The following is a 21885-nucleotide window of genomic DNA, read 5'->3' on the forward strand; positions in this document are numbered from 1 at the left end:
GGTGCGCCCTGGATACCCCACTCCCCACATCGCCGCCCGAGTCCCGTGACAAACGCGGGGTCTGGGAGCGGGCCAGAGAACATGCCCCCCAACCTGGGCCTGGGCCTGTTCGGTCTTTCTCTCTCTCTCCATGAGAAAGGCCGGGCTCGTCCCCAGTCCCCATGTATGACAAAGGAAACCGGGGACGCCTCCCGGGAGTCCCGGGAACCTCTCTGTCGCAGCTCCAGGGCGCTGACCCCAGGGGCGCGCGGGTGGGGGAGTCCAAAACGGCGGGCTGGGCTGGCGAAGAGGAGGCAGACAGAGCGCGCGATCCTCGCCTTGGGCAACTTCTGCAAGTTCGGTGGATGGAGAAGAGGGCAGAGGTTCCCCACCTCCCCACTAGGCCTTGGAACCCTGCCCCCTCAGATATATGTGAGGCGAGAGAAGAGAGGCAGTTCTCAGATCGCGCGGCCCCCCAGCCCCCAGCCCCAAACTGGAAGGTAAATACTTACTTTGCCTCCGAACCAGGTACAAGCTAATACTCAACAATACTGATGCCTTGTTTTTTTTGCTCTGTCCGGACCGCAACGCTGTAGCCAATTTAGATATGCTATAAATTTAAGAGGTTGCCATGGCCACCGCGCGTCCATTGGCCGCCGGGCCCCCTACGTGCCTCGCCACGTCACCAAATCTGAATAAGGATGCGCGAATTAGGCGGCGGCCAGACAAAGATGAGGATCGGGACCGCTTGAAAGTGGGGGAAAGTGCCGGCGCCTCCGCCACCGGGGAAAGCCGCTCGGCAGAGCCGAGGCCAGCAGCCACCCAAGATATACTGGGGCTCGCGGCCCGGGGCATGAGACTGTGAACGCCACCAGTCCCCACCCCACCGCGGGCAGCCTAGCGCCAGGCCCAGGAATCACCCGAGGACTTGACCGGCTGAGTCTTGGTTCGGACCGGACTCGCCCGGCGGCGGCCAAGAGGAAAGGCAGAGAACAGCGGCGGGGCCGGGGGCCCGAGGGCCGGGGGCCCAAAGGGAGGTCGAGGCGGCCCGAGCCGCCGGGGCGCGGGGCTATGATGGTGCACTGTGCAGGTTGCGAGCGGCCCATCCTCGATCGCTTCCTGCTGAACGTGCTGGACCGCGCGTGGCATATCAAATGCGTGCAGTGCTGCGAGTGTAAGACCAACCTCTCGGAGAAGTGCTTCTCACGCGAGGGCAAGCTCTACTGCAAAAATGACTTCTTCAGGTAAGAGGCCCGTGCTGCCCTGCTTGCTGCCCGCGCTCCCGCCCCGCGTGCGCTCCGTTGGGGCACCGGGGAACGGGAGAGACCCACCCTAGCCTCCCGGTCTCACCAGCTTCAGTGGGGAGCCGGCTCACCCAGCAAGCTCTTGCTGTCCTCGGTCCAGCAAGAGCCGGAACCCAAGCGGAGTGAAAAGAACAGGGCTGAGCTGCTTCTAGCTGGCTTTTCCAGGCCGGCTTGGATCTGCGGTGGGGCAGGGGGAGGAAGCCAGACTAACTTGCTCCACACTCGTCTCTGCCCCTTCCTAGCTGGCACCACCCCAGCGTGGACGCTTCCAGCCCGGTTCTGAGAGACTAAGGATTTGGGCGAAGTTAGGGACAGCTGAGGGCTTCTCCCACCAGGCAGAGTGCAGGGTGTCCAGAGGCTGGGCTCCGGGCAGGTAGGGTTCCCGGGGCCTTTCTGGACAAACAGAAACTTCCCAGCTCCAGAGGGGGCTCAGCCAGAAAGGTCTCCTCTGGTGATGGGAAGGGAATCTTCTCAATCCCCCCACCCGCATCCCCCGCATTGGTCCCAAACTCCTTAAACATTTTCTCTTCTGTTGAAAGTACAAATGAAATGAAGCTGGAATCAGGACCTGCAGGGTCTACCCTTGCATCCCACTCGGGCCCTCAGGCAGAGCACAGAGATTACTTCTCTAAGTCTCAGTTTCCCAGCTGAGAAATGTTAAGGGTTGGCCTGGAAGGCTGTGGAGGTTTTGGCTGCTAGGCCTGGCCCGCTTCCCCACGGGCTCCCGGAGTCGGCTTTGTGAGTGCGAATTCCAGGCGCAGAGGGAAGAGGGGGGCATGATTAACGCTGTGCAGAAAGGCTGCTCACCGGCCCCAATGGCTGGCACTGGGGAATTTGAATAGGAGAAAATGTCAGTTGCGCCTTTACACGTGTAAACTCCCCGGCCCCAGAGGCCCAAGGCCCCTAATGTGGTGGTGCTTGAAAAGCACCTAATGATTTTTGATAAGGTGCATATGGCCAATTATGCTGCCGGATAAGACCAAAAGTGACTTATGGCTTCTAATGCCCTCACTACATCAACGTCACCCAAATTCGCCCTGTTTAGAAACATGGGTGTGAGGAGACGTGGGGCCCCAGAGCCCTGGGCCCTTGCCCTCTCTCCCCCTGCACCTCACTGCTCCCCCTTCTCCCCTCCGCCACCATGCTGGTCTGCACCGTCAATTTCAGGGGAGGCCGGCCGACTCCCAGGGCTCCTAGAAGAAAGAAAAGGATTTAGACCGGGAACGCAGAAAAGGAGGCATCGGAGAGATCCCGCGTTCTGGCCATGCAGGTTTAGGACAGGCTACTGATCACATACCCTCCTCCCCTGCCTGCCAGGCCTGGGATCTGGGCACCCGGAGGCTACAGTCCCTGCCTTCCAGAGTCCACAGGCCCCTGACCAGCTCCAGTGGGACCCAGAGCAGGGCCTGGAAAGTCTACAGTGCTGGGAATCAGTAGAGGCTCCCTCCTTCCTGCTTAGGTTCAGCTCAGGAGAGGGTCCCCCTCCATGCTCCATTGCTAGGACCCACCAGCCAGGCTGATTGACCCCACCTGGATCTCAGCAGATCCAGAAGGATCCAGAAGGCAAAGCCGAGAAGTGGTCCCAACCTGGGCTGCCTGGCTTTAAAATCCTCCCTGACCTCGAGAGCAGAGTTTGCCTGGAGCATCCCCGGGCAGATCTGGTAGTGGCGGGGGTGGAGGAAGGGCACGACTTGGGGTGCTCTGGGCCTTCTCCTCGGCTGAAGGCTGCACCCATTGCCAGAAGCCCAGCAGAGTTCAAATGAACCCGACGACCAAGGCACCAGAGTCCCAGTCCTAACCACAGTCCAGGGCGTTTTGTCTCCCATCTGGCATTTCTGGCCAGGGAGGATAGGACTGGGATCTCCTGTTGACAGACGTGGAAATGCAGGCGTCTCAGAAGCTAAGGCGGGGCAGGAGGAGGTCAGGGCTTTGGGGAGGATGGGAGGCTGGGCTGGCCTCAGGTGACAGGCCGTGTCCCTCCGCAGGCGCTTTGGCACCAAGTGTGCGGGCTGCGCGCAAGGCATCTCGCCGAGCGACCTGGTTCGCAAGGCCCGCAGCAAAGTCTTCCACCTCAACTGCTTCACCTGCATGGTCTGCAACAAGCAGCTGTCCACGGGCGAGGAGCTCTACGTCATCGATGAGAACAAGTTCGTGTGCAAGGATGACTACCTGAGCTCCTCTAGCCTCAAAGAGGGCAGCCTCAACTCGGGTAGGAGGCCCTCGCCCCGCCCCGGCCAAGGCCACAGCGCCCTCCCCACTTTGCCCCCCGCCCGGAGGCGGTGCCCGGGTTCAGAGCTCTCCATTCAGAGGTCAAGGCACACAGAGGGGCCGTGGGGGGCTGGCGAAGAGGGGCAGCGGTGGCAGCCAGCCTCTCAGGATACTTGCCACGCCAGCTCTTCCCCTGCCCTCCTCCAATTCTTGTCCAAGCGGTCCTCCTCCTGCAATTTGGAGCCTCGCAGTTTCCCCTTTCCGAGTCTTTTCAGCTCCTGCTAATTTCTAGCTGCACAGCGAGGACAGTAATTGGGGGGTGTGCAGGAAGGAGAGGTGGGAAAGGAAGATCCCAGACCAGGAGGGCGTCCCAGAAGATCCCAGACCCTCCTCGCGTCCCCTCTCCCGACAACGCGCCTCCCCCTTTCGCAAGCGCTGGCCGAGAAGTGATGAGGGGGCTTGAGAAGGGCCCCTCGGAAGGCCCGGCCCCGCCAGGAGGGAGTGGGCGGGCGTCGGGCCCCTGGGGGAGGGGCTGCGGCAGGTTTGGGGTGGGAAACCCGCCGCGGTTGGTGGTGGCCCGGGCCGCCGGGAACCCGCTACCCGACTGGAAAGGTCTCGGGCCGCCGCTGACGTCCAGTTCCCTTCCCGCTCCGTCCGCCCGCAGTGTCGTCCTGTACGGACCGCAGCTTGTCCCCGGACCTTCAGGATCCGCTCCAGGACGATCCCAAGGAGACCGACAACTCGACGTCGTCGGACAAGGAGACGGCCAACAACGAGAACGAGGAGCAGAACTCGGGCACCAAACGGCGCGGCCCGCGCACCACCATCAAAGCCAAGCAGCTGGAGACGCTCAAGGCCGCCTTCGCCGCCACGCCCAAGCCCACGCGCCACATCCGCGAGCAGCTGGCGCAGGAGACCGGCCTCAACATGCGCGTCATCCAGGTGCGGCCCCGGCCGGGCCACCCCTCCCCAGCGCCGCTGCGTCCGAGCAGGGAAGCGCTGAGGAGCCTCCTCGGCTAAGAGCGCGCCGAGTTCAGTCCAGGGGCAGGCGGTGCGCCGGAGGTCGGGGCCCTCTGGTCACACTCCTAGCCGGAAGATCCAGCCTGGCCCTGCTGTCTTCCAGCTGTGTCATCTCGGGCGGGTCATTTCACCTCTCTGATTCCCGCCCCTCGCCCCTTTCAAGGAAGGTTTTAAGCCTCGCTGGAGTGCGGGGACCTTTCCGTTCCTCCCATCCTCTGAGCAGAGGAAGAGGCGCTGTTTGTTCTCCGCGTGCTCCCTCCCGGCGCCCGACGCGCAGGCAGACAGACAAACGGCCAGAGCCCGGCTGGGGGAGGCAAGGGGCCGAGACCAGCGCCTTGCCGGGCGTGAGGCCTTTATAAAGCCGTCACACCGCGGTAGGGCCAAGGACCAGGAAGCCCAACTCTTTATGAGTCGCCCCACGGGTCCGCGAAATCCTTCACCCTTGGCTGGTTCGCCGAGGCCCCTCTCCACCCCTCTAGTCTAATCCGGCCCGGCCCCCGGCTCAGGGCATTCTTGGTGCGCAGGAGGCGCTAGGACCCAGCAGGGGCGGCCCGGGCAGGGAAAGAAGGGGACCCAGATCAGAGCTCACGGCCCCCTCCTCTGTCCCAGGTGTGGTTCCAGAACCGACGGTCCAAAGAACGCCGGATGAAACAGCTGAGCGCCCTGGGCGCCCGGAGACACGCCTTCTTCCGGAGTCCGAGGCGCATGCGTCCGCTGGGCGGTCGCTTGGACGAGTCGGAGATGTTGGGGTCCACTCCGTATACCTACTACGGAGGTAAGCACCCTGCCTTGGACGTGGTGCCCTACACCTAGGTCATTGCTGGTTGAGAGTGCAGGCCTGGATCCCTGCCATCTGGGGTGCCTGTGGACCCCTTCCTCCTTTCTACCCAGGAAAAGCATACACCATCATGAACACACCTTAAGAGACACGCATAAACAGGGGCAGACCCACACTCAGATACTTCCTGGACAGAAAATCAGACACATGCGTTCACTCACCCATGCCTTGATACCCACAGATAAACATGTGAGACAGGCAGTGACACACTCACCCACGCAGGACGCACACGAGTTCAGAGACCTCGGAGACCCATGTCTAGACACACGATCACCCACAACCAACACAGGTATACCCCAACCCTGGGTATACTGACAGACATGCTGGCCCTCTCCAGGTCAAGCACTCAGTGCGTACCCCATCCCAGCCTGACACACAACCTTTTGCCGCCCTGGCCCAGGGGCTGGCCTGGCGTATTTTGGCACCAGCAAGAAAGCAGGCCCTGGCAGGCAGCATCAACAGTAGGGATGGAAAGGTCAGGGGTCCCCTGGGGTCACCCTCTCGCTATCTTTCAAGACAGCATCTCCTTTTCTGACCTTGGGGGCCATGCACACAGCATCTGGACCGTTTAGCACAGATGCCTGGCAGTTGGGCAGGTTTTGCTGGATTAGGACTCTGGCCCACCCACCAGCTGCAAGAACACCAGGGTTCATCAGGACTGGGGGTGGGGTGGGGGGTTCAGTGGGGGGGTGAGGTGGGGGGAAGCAAGAATTGAGCCAACCCAGTTATCCACTCTCTGTTAGGGCTGCAGGGAGCAAGGAGCCCAGCATGGGCCAGAAGAATTCCTCCGTTGCTGTTAGCGGGCTCAGGCCTGGGTGCACTCTCCTCTTAGTAACCTCTTCCCTTTCTCCTTCTTTCTCTTGTCCTCCCTTCTCCCCTCTGCGTTCACTTCACTCCCCTGGGTGACCTCTCCTGACTCCCTCACCTCCTGTTCTGTTGAGACCCAGTTGCTCTAGGGCACTATTGGACTGACTCACCCATCCTGCGCATCCCAGACTTGTGGGCTCAAGGAAGGCATCTCTCCTATTCCTGAGCCTCTGAATTTGGGCAGCCCCCAGGAATGCCTTTGCCTGAGATCTCTGCTCCACCCAGACTGGGGAAGGGGGTGACCCTAGTAACCCAGATTGGTGAGAGGTGACTTCTTTCAGAAAAGTCAGCTGCGTGGCAGTGTGGAAGGGGAGGGCCAGGATCCCAGTGCCCAGGCAGATCAAGGAAGGAAAATAAGGGCACCCTCTACCAGCTTTGATTTATCCACAGGCCTGGAAGGTTAGCTCTTCTGGCCCGGCCAGGGTCCCCTGAAACTGTGGCTGAAAAATGGTGATGTGCTTTTAGGGAAGAGACTGAGATGGCAGGGCAGGTACAGACGCCAAAGGGAGTCGGCCTAGTGGACTTGTCCTGGGGCCTCTACTCACCGACTCTCTTCACCTATCTTTGCCTCCTTGCGCGCCAAGTCTCTGCCCGGCGCAGGGAGGTTGGCGGGGCGGTACCAGTCCGGAATTTTTCCCCGCCTGGGTAATTAACCAAGGTTTCCCCCAGGACCAGAGTGCCTCCCACCAATCCGACCGCCTTTTCTACTCCCATGTCTGCTGGATAGGGTGGGGGCCTGGACACGCGGGGCCCCTCTTTCGCCGGAATGGGGGGGGGTTGCGGCCGCGGACCCCCCAGCCCTAGGGAGGCAGCCCCGCCTAATCCGCGCTGGGAGATCCCGGCGGCGGCGGCCGGCAGCGGGCGAGAAAGGGGCCGGGCGGCGGGGCCGGCGGCTCCCCGTGGGAGCGGGGACAAAGCCCCAGCTGCGGCTTTTGTGCCCTTTTCAGACGGCGTTTGTTCCAATTACCTCCGGCCCGGCCGCCATATGGGCGGAGGCGGCGCGCTCCGCGCGGGGGCCGAGGCCCTCGCTGGCTAGCCGACTCGCTACGGACCGTGGCCGTCCCCCATCGCTGTCCCTTAGGGGCCCCAAATTCGCCGCTTCCAACCTTTCTCTTCACTTACGGGGAGAATGGAATGAGTGGTTTTTAAAAAGTAATTGGCGACCGTTTTGGCTGTTGCCTAAACCGTCTCCAAGCCCGCCTCCAGACACTCCCCATTTGGACTGATGTCAAGGAGGGTTTGGGGAGGGAAGGGGGCGGCACGGGGAGTCCAGCACTGGCCCCGGCGACAGACCCCGGCCCTAAACAGGAGGCGTGGGTTTGCTGAAGAGACCCTGGCTTCAGGCCGCGCTGGTTTTCCCTCCGCCCAAAGCGGGTTATTGTCAAGGGTGCGCCTTTCGTGGGGTCCCACGCCCAACTCTTTCAGGAGGCCACCCGAGGGGGAGGGAAAGAGGCTCTGTCCTCTGTTCGGAAGGGCTTAGGGAAGGGGGCTTTAGGAGGAGGTCACGGAATTCTGAAACACTTCGTCGAGAATGGGCGGGCGTGTAATCTGGAGCCACTGCGCTCCCCGAATTTGTGGGCAAATTTTGAATTTGTGCATTTTTCCACCGAGAGACCAATAGCTATCACCAGATTAGTAAAAGGGCTGAATGTCCCAAAACTTTGGGAGTCCTGGCAACCCGACCCCGGCGGACAGAACTTTTACCCCAAGGCGCACGGATCTCTAGACGTGGCCCGGCGAGTGTTCTTATCGTACCCCCCTCCCCAAATCTCTGGGGCTGAGTTTTCTCCATTCCTGGCCAGGTGCGGCCGGGGCAACTGATCGGAGCCCCACATTCACCGGGATAGACGAGGCGCGGGGAAGGGGAGGGCGCCGAGGCCGCCTGGCATGGTCCGCGGCCAGGTTTCGGCGGCCGGGGCCGAACTCGCCAGCGCCACTGCGCTCCGGCTGCGCTTCTCCCAGGCTGGCTTGCCGTTGGATCGCAACCATTTCGCCTTCCGGTCTCTTTCCGGCATCTCTGCCTCCCTGCCCTGCTCCTCTCCCGGGTCTCTCAGCTCCCGGGTCTCTGGACCTCTGTCTGACTCACCTCGCGCGTCTCTGGACGCCACTTTCTCTCCCCACCTTCCGTCTTGTTCCTCGGTCTCTCCCCGGGTTTTTTTCTGCGTCTCTAACCACACAGCCGCCTCAGCTTTCCCTTTGCGGCTCCTGGACTATCTCTGTTTTACTCGAATAACCCCGGGTGTCTGTCTCAGCCGTGGGGTCAGTGACTGGATCTCTTTTCTTGCCTCCCCACGGACTCTGAGTCTGGGGTGTCTACTTGCATGCTGTCCTACTGATCTCTCCCAGTCTCTTTACCTGGCAGTCGTCCAGTGCCTCTCGCCAGCTCTAAGACACTGTCTGGAATCCTCTGTCTCTTGCGCTTCCCCCATGACCTCTGTCTCCTCTATCTCTGTGTCAGGGAACCTCTGATGTTGAAAGGCGTGTGTCCTTCATCGTCCCTGGATCTCTCCCAGCTCCTGAGACTGTAGCCTTTCCGTCTCACTGGTTACCTGTCTCCCCTGCACGAACTCCGGGTCTGGTCTTCCACCCCTCTGGCCTGCCTCTCCCTTGGTCTCCGCAGGCCTCTCCACGGGTCTAAGCTCGAGTCAGTGTCGCCTGGTCCCCATGAACGTTCTGTCCCGCCAGCCCCAACCGCATCTGCACCTCTCTGCCCTTGGTCTCCCTGGGTCCCCTCCCCTGGATCTCCTCCCCCAGGTCCCTTGAGTCCTCCCTCAGAGACCTCCCCATCTCTCACCCTCCCCTCTGCCGCCCTGTCCCCTCCGCAGACTACCAAGGAGACTACTATGCGCCAGGAGGCAACTATGACTTCTTTGCGCACGGCCCGCCGTCGCAGGCGCAGTCCCCAGCCGATTCGAGCTTCCTGGCCGCCTCGGGGCCCGGCTCGACGCCGCTGGGCGCGCTGGAGCCGCCGATCGCCGGCCCGCACGCCGCCGACAACCCCAGGTTCACCGACATGATCTCGCACCCGGACACGCCGAGCCCGGAGCCGGGCTTGCCCGGCTCGCTGCACCCCATGCCGGGCGAGGTGTTCAGCGGCGGCCCCAGCCCCCCCTTCCCCATGAGCGGCACCAGCGGCTACAGCGGACCCCTGTCGCACCCCAACCCTGAGCTCAACGAGGCCGCCGTATGGTAAGGCCACCGGGCCGGGCCGCCCCCCCGCTCTTGGCCCCGGGGACCCGCCCGGCCGGCACCCCCCAACCTCACCCCGGACGCAGCCTCCCTAAACCAAAACGCCCGACGTGGACACGGCTCGCTCGCTCTCTCTCGAGTCCGAACTCAACCGGCGGCTGCTTCTCGGCTGGGCGCGGAGGAGGAGGGCCGACCCCCGGCCCCCATCTCCGCCCTCCCACCGCGGCCTCTCCGGGAAGCCCCTGCCAGCGTCTCCCGGCAGCCGCGAGCGATTTCTTGGGACCAAAGTCAACACTCCGGAGGGTCAAGAGATTTCAAGCACGCTCTAGGCTTCGCCCGACCTCTCCCCCAACCCACACACCACCTCTTTGGACCAAGAGAGAGCTGACGCCAAGGGATGGAGACGATTTCTTTCCCCCCACCTCCCTGGAATCCGACTGGCATTTTGTAACCGCATTTCTCACTCGGCTTTCCCGTCTTTAAAAAAAAAGAAAGAGAGAGATTGAAGGGAGTGAGAGGAAAGGGAGCAGAACGAGTTAGAAGATGGAGAGAGAGCCAGCAGAGAGATGGAGAGAGTGAGGGACATGTTTGAATGGGGGCGGGCAGGGGTGGGGGTCACTGCAAGACAGCTCCACCTGCGCGTTCGCGCCCCCTGGTGGTCAACCTCGACGATCGCGGTCAGCTTTTCTAGAAAGAGATGGGAGCGGCCCGGACTTGGCCAGCCCAGGGCCAAACCCCCACCTCTTCCTTCCTTTGACATTTATTTTGAGCCCGGGGGTCCAGGCCAGATTCAAACACTTGCCCATCCTGCCCTCCCGCTTGGGCAAGGCGCCAAGATTTCTGGGCTCTGGCCCACAGACCACCCTCCCTGCCCAGGTCCTTGGAGGCTGGGCGGTCAGGATGTACAGTATTATACTTTTTTGGAAGTTGAACGCTTCTAGTTTCCTTATTTTGTATAAAGAAGAAACAAATAAAGTATGTTTTTGTGTTTACTGTTTATTTATTGTACACTAGTTATCTGGGGTTGGACATTTTTATATTTTTAAGAGGAGGGTGGGCAGAGTGGGGGAGGGGAGCCAGAAAGAGGTTTACCTAAAAAAAAAAAAAGCAAAAAAAAAAAAAACACAAAAAATTCAACTTTTTTAAAAAGAAAGATTAATAAAAAATTCTTTTTCCCTCCATGCTGTATGGTTTTCTTTTCTTTTTTTTTTTTGCCTCCATCTTCAGTCACTCTGAATTAATCGAACTATTCTGGTTCTTGTTTCTGACATAAAATAGACTTGATGGATGCAAAGATCTCTCATCTAGCAGGGTGACGGGAGGGGTTCTTTTGGCAACTAACAGGTAAGGAAGATGCCTGCTATTTTTTTTGACAGCTACGATGCACCAATAGTATCTCCCCCAGTTTTATGTAATACCCTGATCTAACACAAGCCAGCCTGGCACATAGTAGGCCTTCAAAATATTTAATGACTGAATGGATGTGTGACTTGTTTATCACCAGAGCAATTCGAGCTTCACTCATTACTCCTCCGGGTAATTCCAGATGGCAAAAACAAAACCAAACAGACAAAAAGCAGGTTAGGACTTGCCAGGCAGTCCAGTGGTTAACACTCCACATCTCCATTACAGGGGTCGTGGGTTCGATCCCTGGTCAGAGAACTAAGATCCCACATGACTAGTAGCGCAGACAAAAAAAAAAAAAAAAAAGCAGGCTGGTAGGTCCAGTGCTGCAAGGCTGCGTTAGGACAGAAATGCCCGCAGGGCTGTTCGTCCTGCAGTTCTTAACACAGTGCCTGCTCGGGTCCTCTGGTAAACCAGCACGTCGGAAGGGAGTTCTTGAGGAGGTTTAATGGGTCTGAGGCCACTCCCTAAAGACAAATGCCTCCCTCTCTCTGCCTCAGTTTCCCTACTTTCAAAAGTGGGGACTAGAGGGAGTCCCTTCTATGACTTCATTCTCTTGCAGCCCGAACACTGTAGGATGAGAAAAACAGATGAGGAGAGAAAATAGATGGAAGAGGGCCCTGCATTTGGACGTCTTTTCTCCCAAGCTTAGGGTGGGGGAGGGGCTTACCCATTCTAGCAGCAGCAGGAGAAGGAGGGGGACTGGAAGCTGGTGGGGAGTGAACCACCGACCACCGCGGAATGGACACATGCTCAGAGCCCTCCATGTCGCGCCTTCTTTCATGCGGACATCACAAGAATAATTCGAGGTGACCGGACTTTTTCTTTTCTTTCCTTATAGCACATTTGTCTTTATCAGACAAATGCTACTTGCTCATGGTGGAAAATCTAGAAAATGCAGATAAGCAAAAGAAAGAAAAGTTAATCCCCTGGAATCTCAAGTAAATGAGTTGATACGTTTCTTTGCAGGTTTTTTATTTTTTCCTTTTCATTTTGAGACTAGAGATCACGTACACATAGACACAGAGCATAGACTTGCCCTTGGCATGCTCACAACTCCGGGAGCTCCAGGCCTCTAGAGGCCCAGCCTTGAATAACCCTGGGGTGGCCCCATTAAGATCTCAGAGTGTGGCTCCAGAAACCAGAGGGTGGGGGGATGCGATCTCTGGGGTCATGATCAGGGCTTGAGGCTGATTCCCCACGGGCTGCAGCGCTGAGTGTTGGTGTGTCAGGAGGGTTGGGGGCAGAGGTCACCCAGGAGTGGGATAAGGGTGAAACAGAACAAGGGCCCTGGGCTCCAGGAGACTGGCCGGCTGGTCACTGTATCACCTTTAGGAGCCTCCGTATGCCCACCATGAAATGGGCTCACAATGGCGTTTCATCCACGTTAGAGAGATGCAATTTATCCTGTGGCCAAGGTTTGGGAAGTATAAGTCTTGGGTTCAATCCTCCCCCCATCCTCTGCCAACACACACACACACACACACACACACACCAGCTTCCTTGAATGGTGAATGACAAGGGGAGAAAAGGAGATCCTTGTCAAAGTCAACTCAAATCCACCTCCACTCCTATAAGCTCATTGCAGCTCCCTTAGCGCCTGCAGGGCCAGGGGCTCTGGGAGGAGAAGTCCCACCCCCACCCCGCTCCTGGCAGCGACCCTGCAGGTGTCATAGTCATGGTCCTGGGTGCACTTAATTTGGGAGGCGGTTCCTAAGGAAGGTTGGGTGGAGAAGGAAGAGAGCTGGAGAGGGACATTTGTCCCTTGACACCCACAACCATTGTCTCAAAGTGTGATCAGAGGACTATGCCTCCTAAGAATAAATATCCCTGCCCCCTCCCCCAGCCCATGGCTGGAACTGCTCTCTGGCATAGTGCCCAAGGGGTTTCACATTTGTTAAGCTCCCCAGTCACTTCCAAGTCTCCCAAACGTGCAGGACATCTGCCTGAAAAAGACTGATCTGGAACCTAATTTGAAGTTCCACCCCTTTCAGGATGAGTGTTGTTATCCCCATTCTATGGATGAGGAGACCGAGGCTCAGGAAGCAATATGAGCCGCTGGGGGTCACACAGCCTTGCAGTAGCAGAGCCAAGTTTTGAATTAAGAACTGCTCCCAAAGCCTACCTCGTCCCTGGACCCAGGACATCGCCGGGCGCAGGGAAGACCTCACTCTGTGTCTAGCAACTACATGAATGAGTGAATGAAATAGAATGAACGCGCGCCAGCTGCCCTAAAGAGAGATTCAGAAAGACTCCAGTGAATGCTAATTCCTACTGGTAGCAACCTCACTGGATTTCGTTTAAAACCCCTTGCAGGGTTAAACAAAATCAACCAGAAGAGCAAAGGGCACGATGAAAATTACCAAGGTCAAAAGACAGAGGACTTCCAGCTTCTCCATGTTTGCCCTTGTTTCTTTCTCTCTCCCTCCCTCCCCATCCCTTTCCTCCTGCATTAATGTATCCGTTCGTCTCCTCTATCTCTTCATCACCTGTATTTATTATCATTTAAAAATAAAAGATCTCCGAGAGGGGAGAAAAAACCCCTCCGAACTGAGCAGGTAAGGAGGTGAGGCAGCCCCTGGCTGTGCCCTCCAGCTCTGGGAAAAGGGGACCATCATGTTTCCCTCACTGCCCCGAGGCTGTAATTCTGGCCAACACTGGACAGTGAACCCACATGTATTCCAGCCCCTGGCGTGCATGCTCTCCCCCGTTTCTGTCCTCCAGCCCCGAAATGAACATCCCACGGAACCGGAGCGCGAGATCTGACCCACTGTGCTTAGGACTAATATTTAAAATGCAGAATGGCTGTGGAGGGCTCCTGCTCCCAAGCCTTGTCGTGCAGTAAAAAGATATAAACAGAATAAATTACCTCTCCAGCTCGGATTATGAGAATACCCATCTCCTGACCAGAATTTTAAGTCCTGCCTCCCTCGTCGCGCTGCACCCGGCTGATTTATGGAAACCCAAGCACTTCTCTGCATATTTCTCCTGTTCAGCCAAGTGACCGAGTTTACCCTTCCTATGCCATTAGCGTTATTAACACCTGGGCAACCGATCATTGCAAATGGGCCATTTCTGTGATGAACAGAAACCTCTCCTGCGGCTTCTCTGGGGCCTCGTCGCCTCTGGCCTCCTCTTTCTGCATTGCGTGCCAGGGCTGGGGACCCACCCCAGCACCTGCTGATGGGCTCCAGGGTGGACTTTGGGGAGGAAACCTCTCACCCCGGCAGGTGTCCATGGTTTTCAGGCAAGCATGCAGAAAATGACACCACGACTTCTTTTTTTATGCCTCAGAGAATGTTCCAGATGAGGGCAATCCCCCCCCCACACTGAGCAGAGAAAGAAACTGAGGCTCAGAGATGGTAAGAGACTAGCCTGAGTTCCCATCAAGAGTTTATGGCAGAGCTGGGGCTGAATTCAAATCTTCTAGCCCCATGTTACTCAAAGTATGGTCCATGGACCAGCAGCAGCAGCAGCACCTGGGAGCTGGGTGGAAATGTGGAATCTCAGGCCCCACCCCAGAACTTCAGAACCAAAGAGGGCACAAGCCCCAGGAGACTGGGGCATGCGTTCAGTTTTTTGAAGCATTCACTTAGAATCTCCTGATTCTCCATGATCCCTTTTTCACTGGAGGAAAACCCGATGGTGTAAATTCTCTTTGCTCAGAAGCAGCAAAGACTCCACTTCCACTCTCATACCCAGTGAAGATGAAGCAGCTGGTCAAACCAGTGTCACCCACATGAACACCCAGAGTGGTCTGTTCATTGCTTCCTCCAATATAATCTCTCAGCCCAAGCTGTGTCTGTGTCTCCATCCCCAGGCTGTTAGCAACTTGAGACCAGGAAGTGTGTGTGATTGATTCCAGGCACTCACCCTCTCTAAGCCTTAGTTTTGCCATCTATAAAAAGGGCACAATAAGATCTAACTTCATGGGACTGCCTTGGCAGTCTAGCAGTTAAGACTCTGTGCTTCCAATGCAGTAGGCATGGCTTAGAACCCTGGTTGGGGAAGATCCATGATGCAAGGCACGGCTAAAAAAAAAAAAGATACGACATTGAGTCATCACAAGGGTTTTCCAATAATAAAATAAAATAATCATAAAAAATAAAGAAAAGAACTTTCCAAAGGTTTCCAGAAATATTTTGACAATTGTGGAACAAGTACAAATTTCCAGAGGAACTCTCTCAAGAACAACACAATTTTAAAAAATAAATGATATGTGCTCGTGTTCAATCACATCCAACTCTTTGCAACCTCATGGGCTGTAGCCCACCAGGCTCCTCTGTCCATGGGATTTCCGAGGCAAGGATCCTGGAGTGGTTTGCCATTTCCTTCTCCAGGGGATCTTCCCCACCCAGGGGTAGAACCCATGTCTCCTTTGTCTTCTGCATTGTCAGGTGGCTTCTTTACCACTGAGCCACCTGAGAAGCCCAAACGGAATATTATTAAGCCATAAAAAGGAATGAAGTGCTGGTACATGCTAACACATGGGTGAACCTTGAAAACATGGTGCCAAGTGAAAGAAGCCATTCACAAAAACCCCACATATTGTCTGATTCCTTTTATATGAAATGTCCAGAACAAGTAAATTGTAGAGACAGAAAGTAGACTGGTGATTGCCAGGGTATGGACAGTGACGACTTCGTGGGGACAGGGTGTCCTTCTGGGGTAACAAAAAATGTCTTGGAACTGGGTGGAGGAGGTGCTTTCACAACATTGTGAAGGTAACAAATGCCTCTGAATTGTTCACTTTAAAAGGGTTAGTTTTATGTTGTGGTTCATCTCATGTTAGAAGTATGTGGGGGAATTAACACCATTTATCTGGGTACCTACAGAACATGCCAACCTCACTAAAAAAGAAATTCTGGAAGCTGGGACTTCCCTGGTGCCCAGTGGCTAAGACTCTGCACTCCCAATGCAGGGGGCCCAGGTTCGATCCCTGGTCAGGGAACTAGATCCTGCATGCCACACTAAGAACTGGCATAGCCAAATAACACTTACAAAAAGAAAAGAAATCCTGTTGCCCAGCAGAGAACTTGGGAACCTGTGCTCATACCTGCTACAGATGCTCAGGCAGTAGCCGCTTCTCACCAGCAGAAATTGTAGGATGAAGACTTTGCCTCCCAGGCCTTTTGGGGGTCCCTGTGATCAAAACCACTATCATTGCGGGATGCTGCCACACTATTATTTCACCAACAGGACACCACCCCACAGGAGGAACTGGTGCCTGATGCCTCCTGAGTAACTTACTGCTTTTTCGGTTATTTTTCAGCCCTTCTGATTGTTTGAGAGCAAATCTCTGGTGCTAGCTTGCTTATGCCGGCAGTCTTGGAGTCTCAGCACAACAGAAGCTGGCTACAAGGTAATGGCATCGTTTTGTTTTTCCTTTTATTTATTGCGACATAGATCTAATTCCGGGAAGTGATACTGTTTCTCCATTTAGAGTAGTGATAATATTCTCTTTCTAAACAGCATTAAAGGTTTCAAGAAGCACGTGAATTAGGTAATAGTAAAGATGATGCATAGGTCCGGCACAACCCTCATTGGCAATATGGGTTTGGGGATGATATTTCAGGAATGTGTGCATTCAGAGAGAACTGATCCCTACAGACCCATTCCGGGTCACTGGAGACTTCTCCCTTTTTATTTCTTTAATTGCTTATCTATTTATTTTTTGGCCACATCGTGAGGCATGCGGGATCTTAGTTCCCTAACCAGGGATCAAATCTGTGCCTGCTGCAGAGGAAGCCCAGAGTCTTAACCATTCAGCCCCACGTGATTTTCAGTTTGGGATTGATTTTGATGTGGCTGTGCTGTGTGACTATGATTTGATTACTTACCCTCTCTGGACCTCAGCCTCCTCTTCTGGAAAATGAGGATGGGGGGTGCAACGAAGCCCCTGAAGTCAATTTGTCCAGACGTCTACCTGCCTTCCTGAATCTTCTTTTCATTCATTTATTCAGTTATCAGAAAATACATGTTGAAATAATATGCGCTGGGCACCCTCCTGAGCCCTGGGTTACAGATGTGAATCAGATAGATTTGCCACAGCCCTCACTGAGCTGATATTTTACTGGGGGAGACGGACAGTAGCCAGGAGAAGATAATTGGTAATTTCGAATAGTGGTAGGAAAAGAGGGTGGTGAGAATGAGAATAACTGGCTGTTAAAACAGGCAGTCAGAAGGCTTCCCTGGTGGCCCAGCGGTTAAGACTCCACACGTCCAAAGCAGGGGGCATGGGTTCGATCCCTGTTTGGAGAAATAAGATCCCACATACTGCATGGGAGAAAAAAAAAAGTTAACATTACATTTGATGAAAATAAAAATAATAATACTCTTTTAAAAGGCAGTCAGGCCAGGTTTGGTTGAGACAAGCAGGGTACTTGGGTGAAAATGTAGTGGGAATACATACCCAAAACTCAGGAATCAAGACAAATAGTGTTTCCATTTAATATTTTGAAAACTCAAAGCTAATGCAAAACAATCCGTAATGAACAGAATGGTAACCTTTCAAATAAAGACAGGGTCTAACAGATCTGTCCCTCGGGCAAGGCAAGATGACCAAGCACAAGGTGAGATCCTATCTTTATGTAAAAATGTCGCCATTTCATTCACCAGGAATGTGTTTGCATGTATTTTTCATTTTAGAGTTGTTTGATTACAATCTTTTTTCTTATTTCTGAGGTTTTTCTTTTGGTTTTTAAAATTTATTTTAAGTTTTGTGGCACCCGTTACATTTTGCTCCAAAAGTTAGTGCCTCCCTCGCCTCGCTCTCGTCCTGGCCCTGAGTGTCAGACAGGGGGTTGGGAGGGCCCCCCTGAGGAGGTGGTGCCAGAGTCCAGAATGAGAAGTTGCTGACTTGGCTGAAATCCGGAAGAGTGTAACAGGCAAAGGGAACAGCACAGACAGTAGCGCTGCGACAGGATCAAGCTTGGTGAGTTCTAGAAAGAGGAAACGTTGCAGTTTGGTGCGTCTAGGGGAGAGACCTCAAAGGTCTGCAAAACCAGATGATACAGGGCCCGGTGGGCCTAGGTGAGGGGTCAGCCCTTTATCTGAAACACAGCCAGGGGTAGGGAAGAGTTTCAGCAGCAGGAGCAAGACTCTGCCTTGGACTTACGACTCTTCTGGGGACTTCCCTGGTGGTCCAGTGGTGAAGAATCGCCTCCCAATGCAGGGGACACAGGTTCGATCCCTGGTCAGGAAGCTAAGATCCCAGATACTGCAGAGCAACTAAGCCCGTGTGCCACAAGTCCTGAGCCTGGGCGCCAAACTCGAGAAGCCTGCTCGCTGCAGTGAAGACCCAGCACAGCAAAAAAAAAAAAAAATACATATATATATATTTAAGTTTTAAAGACTATTCTCGCTGCTAGTGCGAAATAGATTGGGGATGCGAGTCAGGGCAGCCTCAAGACTGGCAGCGGGCAGGCCAGTGGGGAGGGTGCTAGTCACCCAGGTAAGGGACAGGCCCAGCTTCTGCCTTCTATGTTGGCTGTTGCATGTGGTCTCCTTGGAAGGGGTGCTTTTCTTCCTCACTTTGCAGGAGAAGAATTTTGAGGCCAGAGAGGTTAATTCATCTGCCCTGGAGTCCTAGCTTCTAAGAGGCGGAGGTGGGTTTTGAACCCAGGTCTTCAAATATCCAGCCTGGCCCATTCTTCACCTACCTTCCCACCTCAGAAGAAAGGGCTAGGTCCTGTAACTTCAGGCAAGCCTCAGTTTCCCTCATGTGTAACATGGGACGAATTACAGCACCGAATTCCTGGGGTGGAGGCGTCCAGGAAATTGAAAAACCAAGCGCTCAATAACTTTTACCTTAAAAGGAGGGAAAAAAATTCTTTCCCACCACTTTCTCTCCCCCACCTGCTTCTCTCTTTCTCTCTCTGTTGGCTCTCCCCTAAAAGGAGAAACTTTGATATTTGTTCTTCAAACATTTATTTTTTAAGGGTTTTTTTTGTTGTTTTTTGGAAGGGGAAGTATTGGTGAAGGTAATCAGTTTTCGGACTTAAGATAAAAAATCGCAGCACAGGGTCGACTTGACTCTTTATAATTAATGGGGCGGCTTGTAATAGGATTCTCCTGCCTGTGGCGCTCCCAGGAAACACCTTTTTACATAAGATATTGCCCACGCCGGAGTGGCAGCAGAGTGATTTATGGGGTTCCTTGCTCCAGAAAACCTCTCCTGGGGTTGCCCAGCCAGTGGAATTTATCAGGGAATTTGGAAGCCAGGCAAGAAACCTGCCCGTGACATTTTTGGTGGAGTTTAAAAAGCACAAACATTGGGGAAGGGAGAAGCCAATGGGACGGAGCCAGGGAAAGAGGGCCCACTGAGGTTGGGCTTTCTACCAGCAGAGCCTGAGATGGGAGTTCTTGGCACATGATTTATCAAGGGAGCCCTCAGAGTGAAAGCGGGGTGGGGGGCGGGAGGTGAAAGGAGGGGGCGGAGGGCGCCAGTGGAGTCAGGGCTCAGCCTGACCGCAGGGGGCTCTGCTCTGTGGACAGGGCCACAGAGATGCTCTTACCTTGAGACACTGGCTTTTCTAGCCCTCCCACGCCTCTCTGGACACACAGCCTCCCATCAGCTGTTCTTGGGATACGGGGGCAGCTGTGGGCCCCCAGCAACCATCACGCCCACCATGAGCCTCTTCCATCTTTCCATGCCCTGCCATGCCTGGGGTCAGCTCTGGGGTAAAAACACCTCCTTTGCCAGCTAACGGCTGGATTTCTGCCCTCTGTACCACCTTGGCTGGAGTGGGGTGGAGTGGAGGATGAGATGGAGGTGGACCTCTGGAGGCAGGGGTTCTGAAGTCCACCTGATGAGAGGACGGGGTGCCTTGGCTGACAGAGCCCACAGGGAACCGAGGACACTCTCCCCTGCCCCAGAGAGGGGCCCCGGCTGGGCTGGGGGCCTGGGTGCATCAGCAGGCACACACCTGGTGACCCAGCACTCAGGGCTCTCCATGCAGCCCCAGACGAACACAGAAAATCTGCTCCCAGGACCCTAATCGTAGGCTCCCCATTTTCCCCACCAAGTGGCCCAGGAGGACAGAGGTGATGGCAAGAGTCTCTCAGCCCCGGTGCCCATCCTGCTGGATCAGGTCATAACAACCATCACCTCAGCTTCAACCATCCACGCCCTGCTCTCTCCCTGTGTCCCCACCCTGCCCTTGGCGTTCCTTGGGTGTCAACCAGGAAGGCCCACACACCAAGGTAACGGGCGTGTGTTATCCAGACAGGGTCAACAGACCCCTCGGCATCTTATCTCCAGCTTGCCGAGACCAGGAGAGGAGCAAACAGCAGCTGACAAGTCTCCCAAGGATGCGGCCAAGGACGGCAGCCCGAGTGGGAGAGAGAGCAGCTGGGCTGGAGGCGGGCCTGCCAGCTCCTCCGGTTGTGGAGATGGTCTCTGGCTGAAGCAGTCCCAGGGGGCTTCAGGGAAGAGGCTGCCCTCACACTGGGCCTTGAAGAATGTGTAGCATTTAGAAGCATAAGGGCATGGCAGGCAGGGAAGGGGCTTGAGTGAAGGGAAGGAGACAGGAGAGATGTGGGGTTAGAGGCACAAGCCCAGATGTTCACACAGGAGGCGTCCCGTTTGGCTGTGTGACTTGGAGTAAGTGCTAGACGGTTCTGCGCCTCGGTTCCTCGTTTGCAGAAATGAAGGTAATAACAGCATCTACAACATGGGTTATGGGATTAAATTAAAGGACTGGGGGTGAGAGGAAGGCTCAAGAAGGAGGGGATTTATGTATGTTGTTTAGCTGCCAAGTTCTGTCCAACTCTTCGCAACCCCATGCACTATAGCCCGCCAGGCTCCTCTGTCCATGACACTTCCCAGGCAAGAATACTGCAGCGAGTTGCCATTTCCTTCTCCAGGGGACCTTCCCAACCCAGGGATCGAACCCGCATTTCCTGCATTGGTGGGCAGATTCTTTACCAGTGATTAACCAGGGAAGCCCAGATACATGTATACTTACGGCTGATTCACGTTGTTGTGCAGGAGAAATCAACCCAACCTTGTAAAGCAATTATCCTCCAATTAAAAATAAAATAAATGAAATGACTGCTAAGACCCCTAGCGCACAGTACAATACAGTACACGCAAGCTCAATACAAGAATAAGTGCTAATCCCTCCACACCCCTCATTGCTGGGGGAGGAAGGCTCAGAAGATGGTAAAAATTAGCAGTGACTGAACGACTACTTATGCTGCGTTCTCGCAATCATCTGCACACAACCCATTTTACAGATTAGAACACTGAGGCACTCAACCAGAGCATCACTAACTCAAGGTCACCAGGGCAGCGAGTAGGAACAATGTCAGGCCCAAGCCTGGCTGTGTCTGGCTCTGGGGCATTCAGTGTCTCTTCTGGTAACTCACAAGGACATAAGTTTGCGTCCTGGAGGCTTCTGGAGGGACATCCTGGCAACCGAAGTCAATGTCTGTGATCAAAGGGAAGGTGAAGCCGAGGCAGAAGGAGGCCACTGCCGCTCTCAAATCCTCCTCTTGAGAAATGGAGGAGATACCTGGTGGAGGGAGCAGTTTGGCCAAAGGAAAGGAGGTGGGAAGCTATAAGTGGGCCTCCTCCAGCACAGAGGGGCAGCCTGAAGCCCAGAGAGGGGAAGGCGCTTGCCCAGGGTCACACAGGCATGAGGCAGCCCCCACAGGGAGCTGGATTCTGCCTTGAGCTGTGACGCAGGGTGACCCTCGCACTGAGCTTTGTTTCCTGCAGCGCTGGGAGGAGTCGGCTAGGGCTCTCCCCATGCCAAGACCTCGTGGGGCCATCTGTCTCTGGGACTTAGCACCCCCTAGCAGGTTGGAGAAAAGGAAGACCCTGGGACAGGTCTCACCTGCCTGGAGGCTATGCCTTCCCATTGGAGACGCTTTGCTGCCCCCTGGTGGCTGCAAAGGATTCTAATTTCCTCTGTTTTCAAAGAGCTCCCTTTCCAGGGCCTGCTGGAGCCCATTTCCAGAATCAGTACCCTCCCTCTTTGTGACCCTCAGGTGTGTCCAGACCCACCCGGAGGCCATACCTCCTTCTTCAATGGCCCGCCAGGCAAAAAAAAAAAAAAGGCAGAAATCCAA

General features: G+C 55.3%; 1 protein-coding gene across 1 annotated transcript; it reads left to right on the forward strand.

The window, feature by feature from the left end:
• Positions 1–1050: 1050 nt before the first annotated feature.
• Positions 1051–9409, forward strand: LHX5 (LIM homeobox 5). The gene is made up of 5 exons (XM_055405570.2): positions 1051–1223; positions 3269–3492; positions 4156–4433; positions 5121–5286; positions 9042–9409. Exons 1-5 carry the CDS (start codon positions 1051–1053, stop codon positions 9407–9409), a joined length of 1209 nt encoding a protein of 402 aa, XP_055261545.1.
• The last annotated feature ends 12476 nt before the right edge of the window (positions 9410–21885 follow it).

The sequence above is a fragment of the Moschus berezovskii genome, chromosome 19, assembly GCF_049115385.1.
Source record: "Moschus berezovskii isolate FMDL1 chromosome 19, NW_MosBer_1.0, whole genome shotgun sequence".
Classification (NCBI taxonomy): Eukaryota; Metazoa; Chordata; class Mammalia; order Artiodactyla; family Moschidae; genus Moschus; species Moschus berezovskii.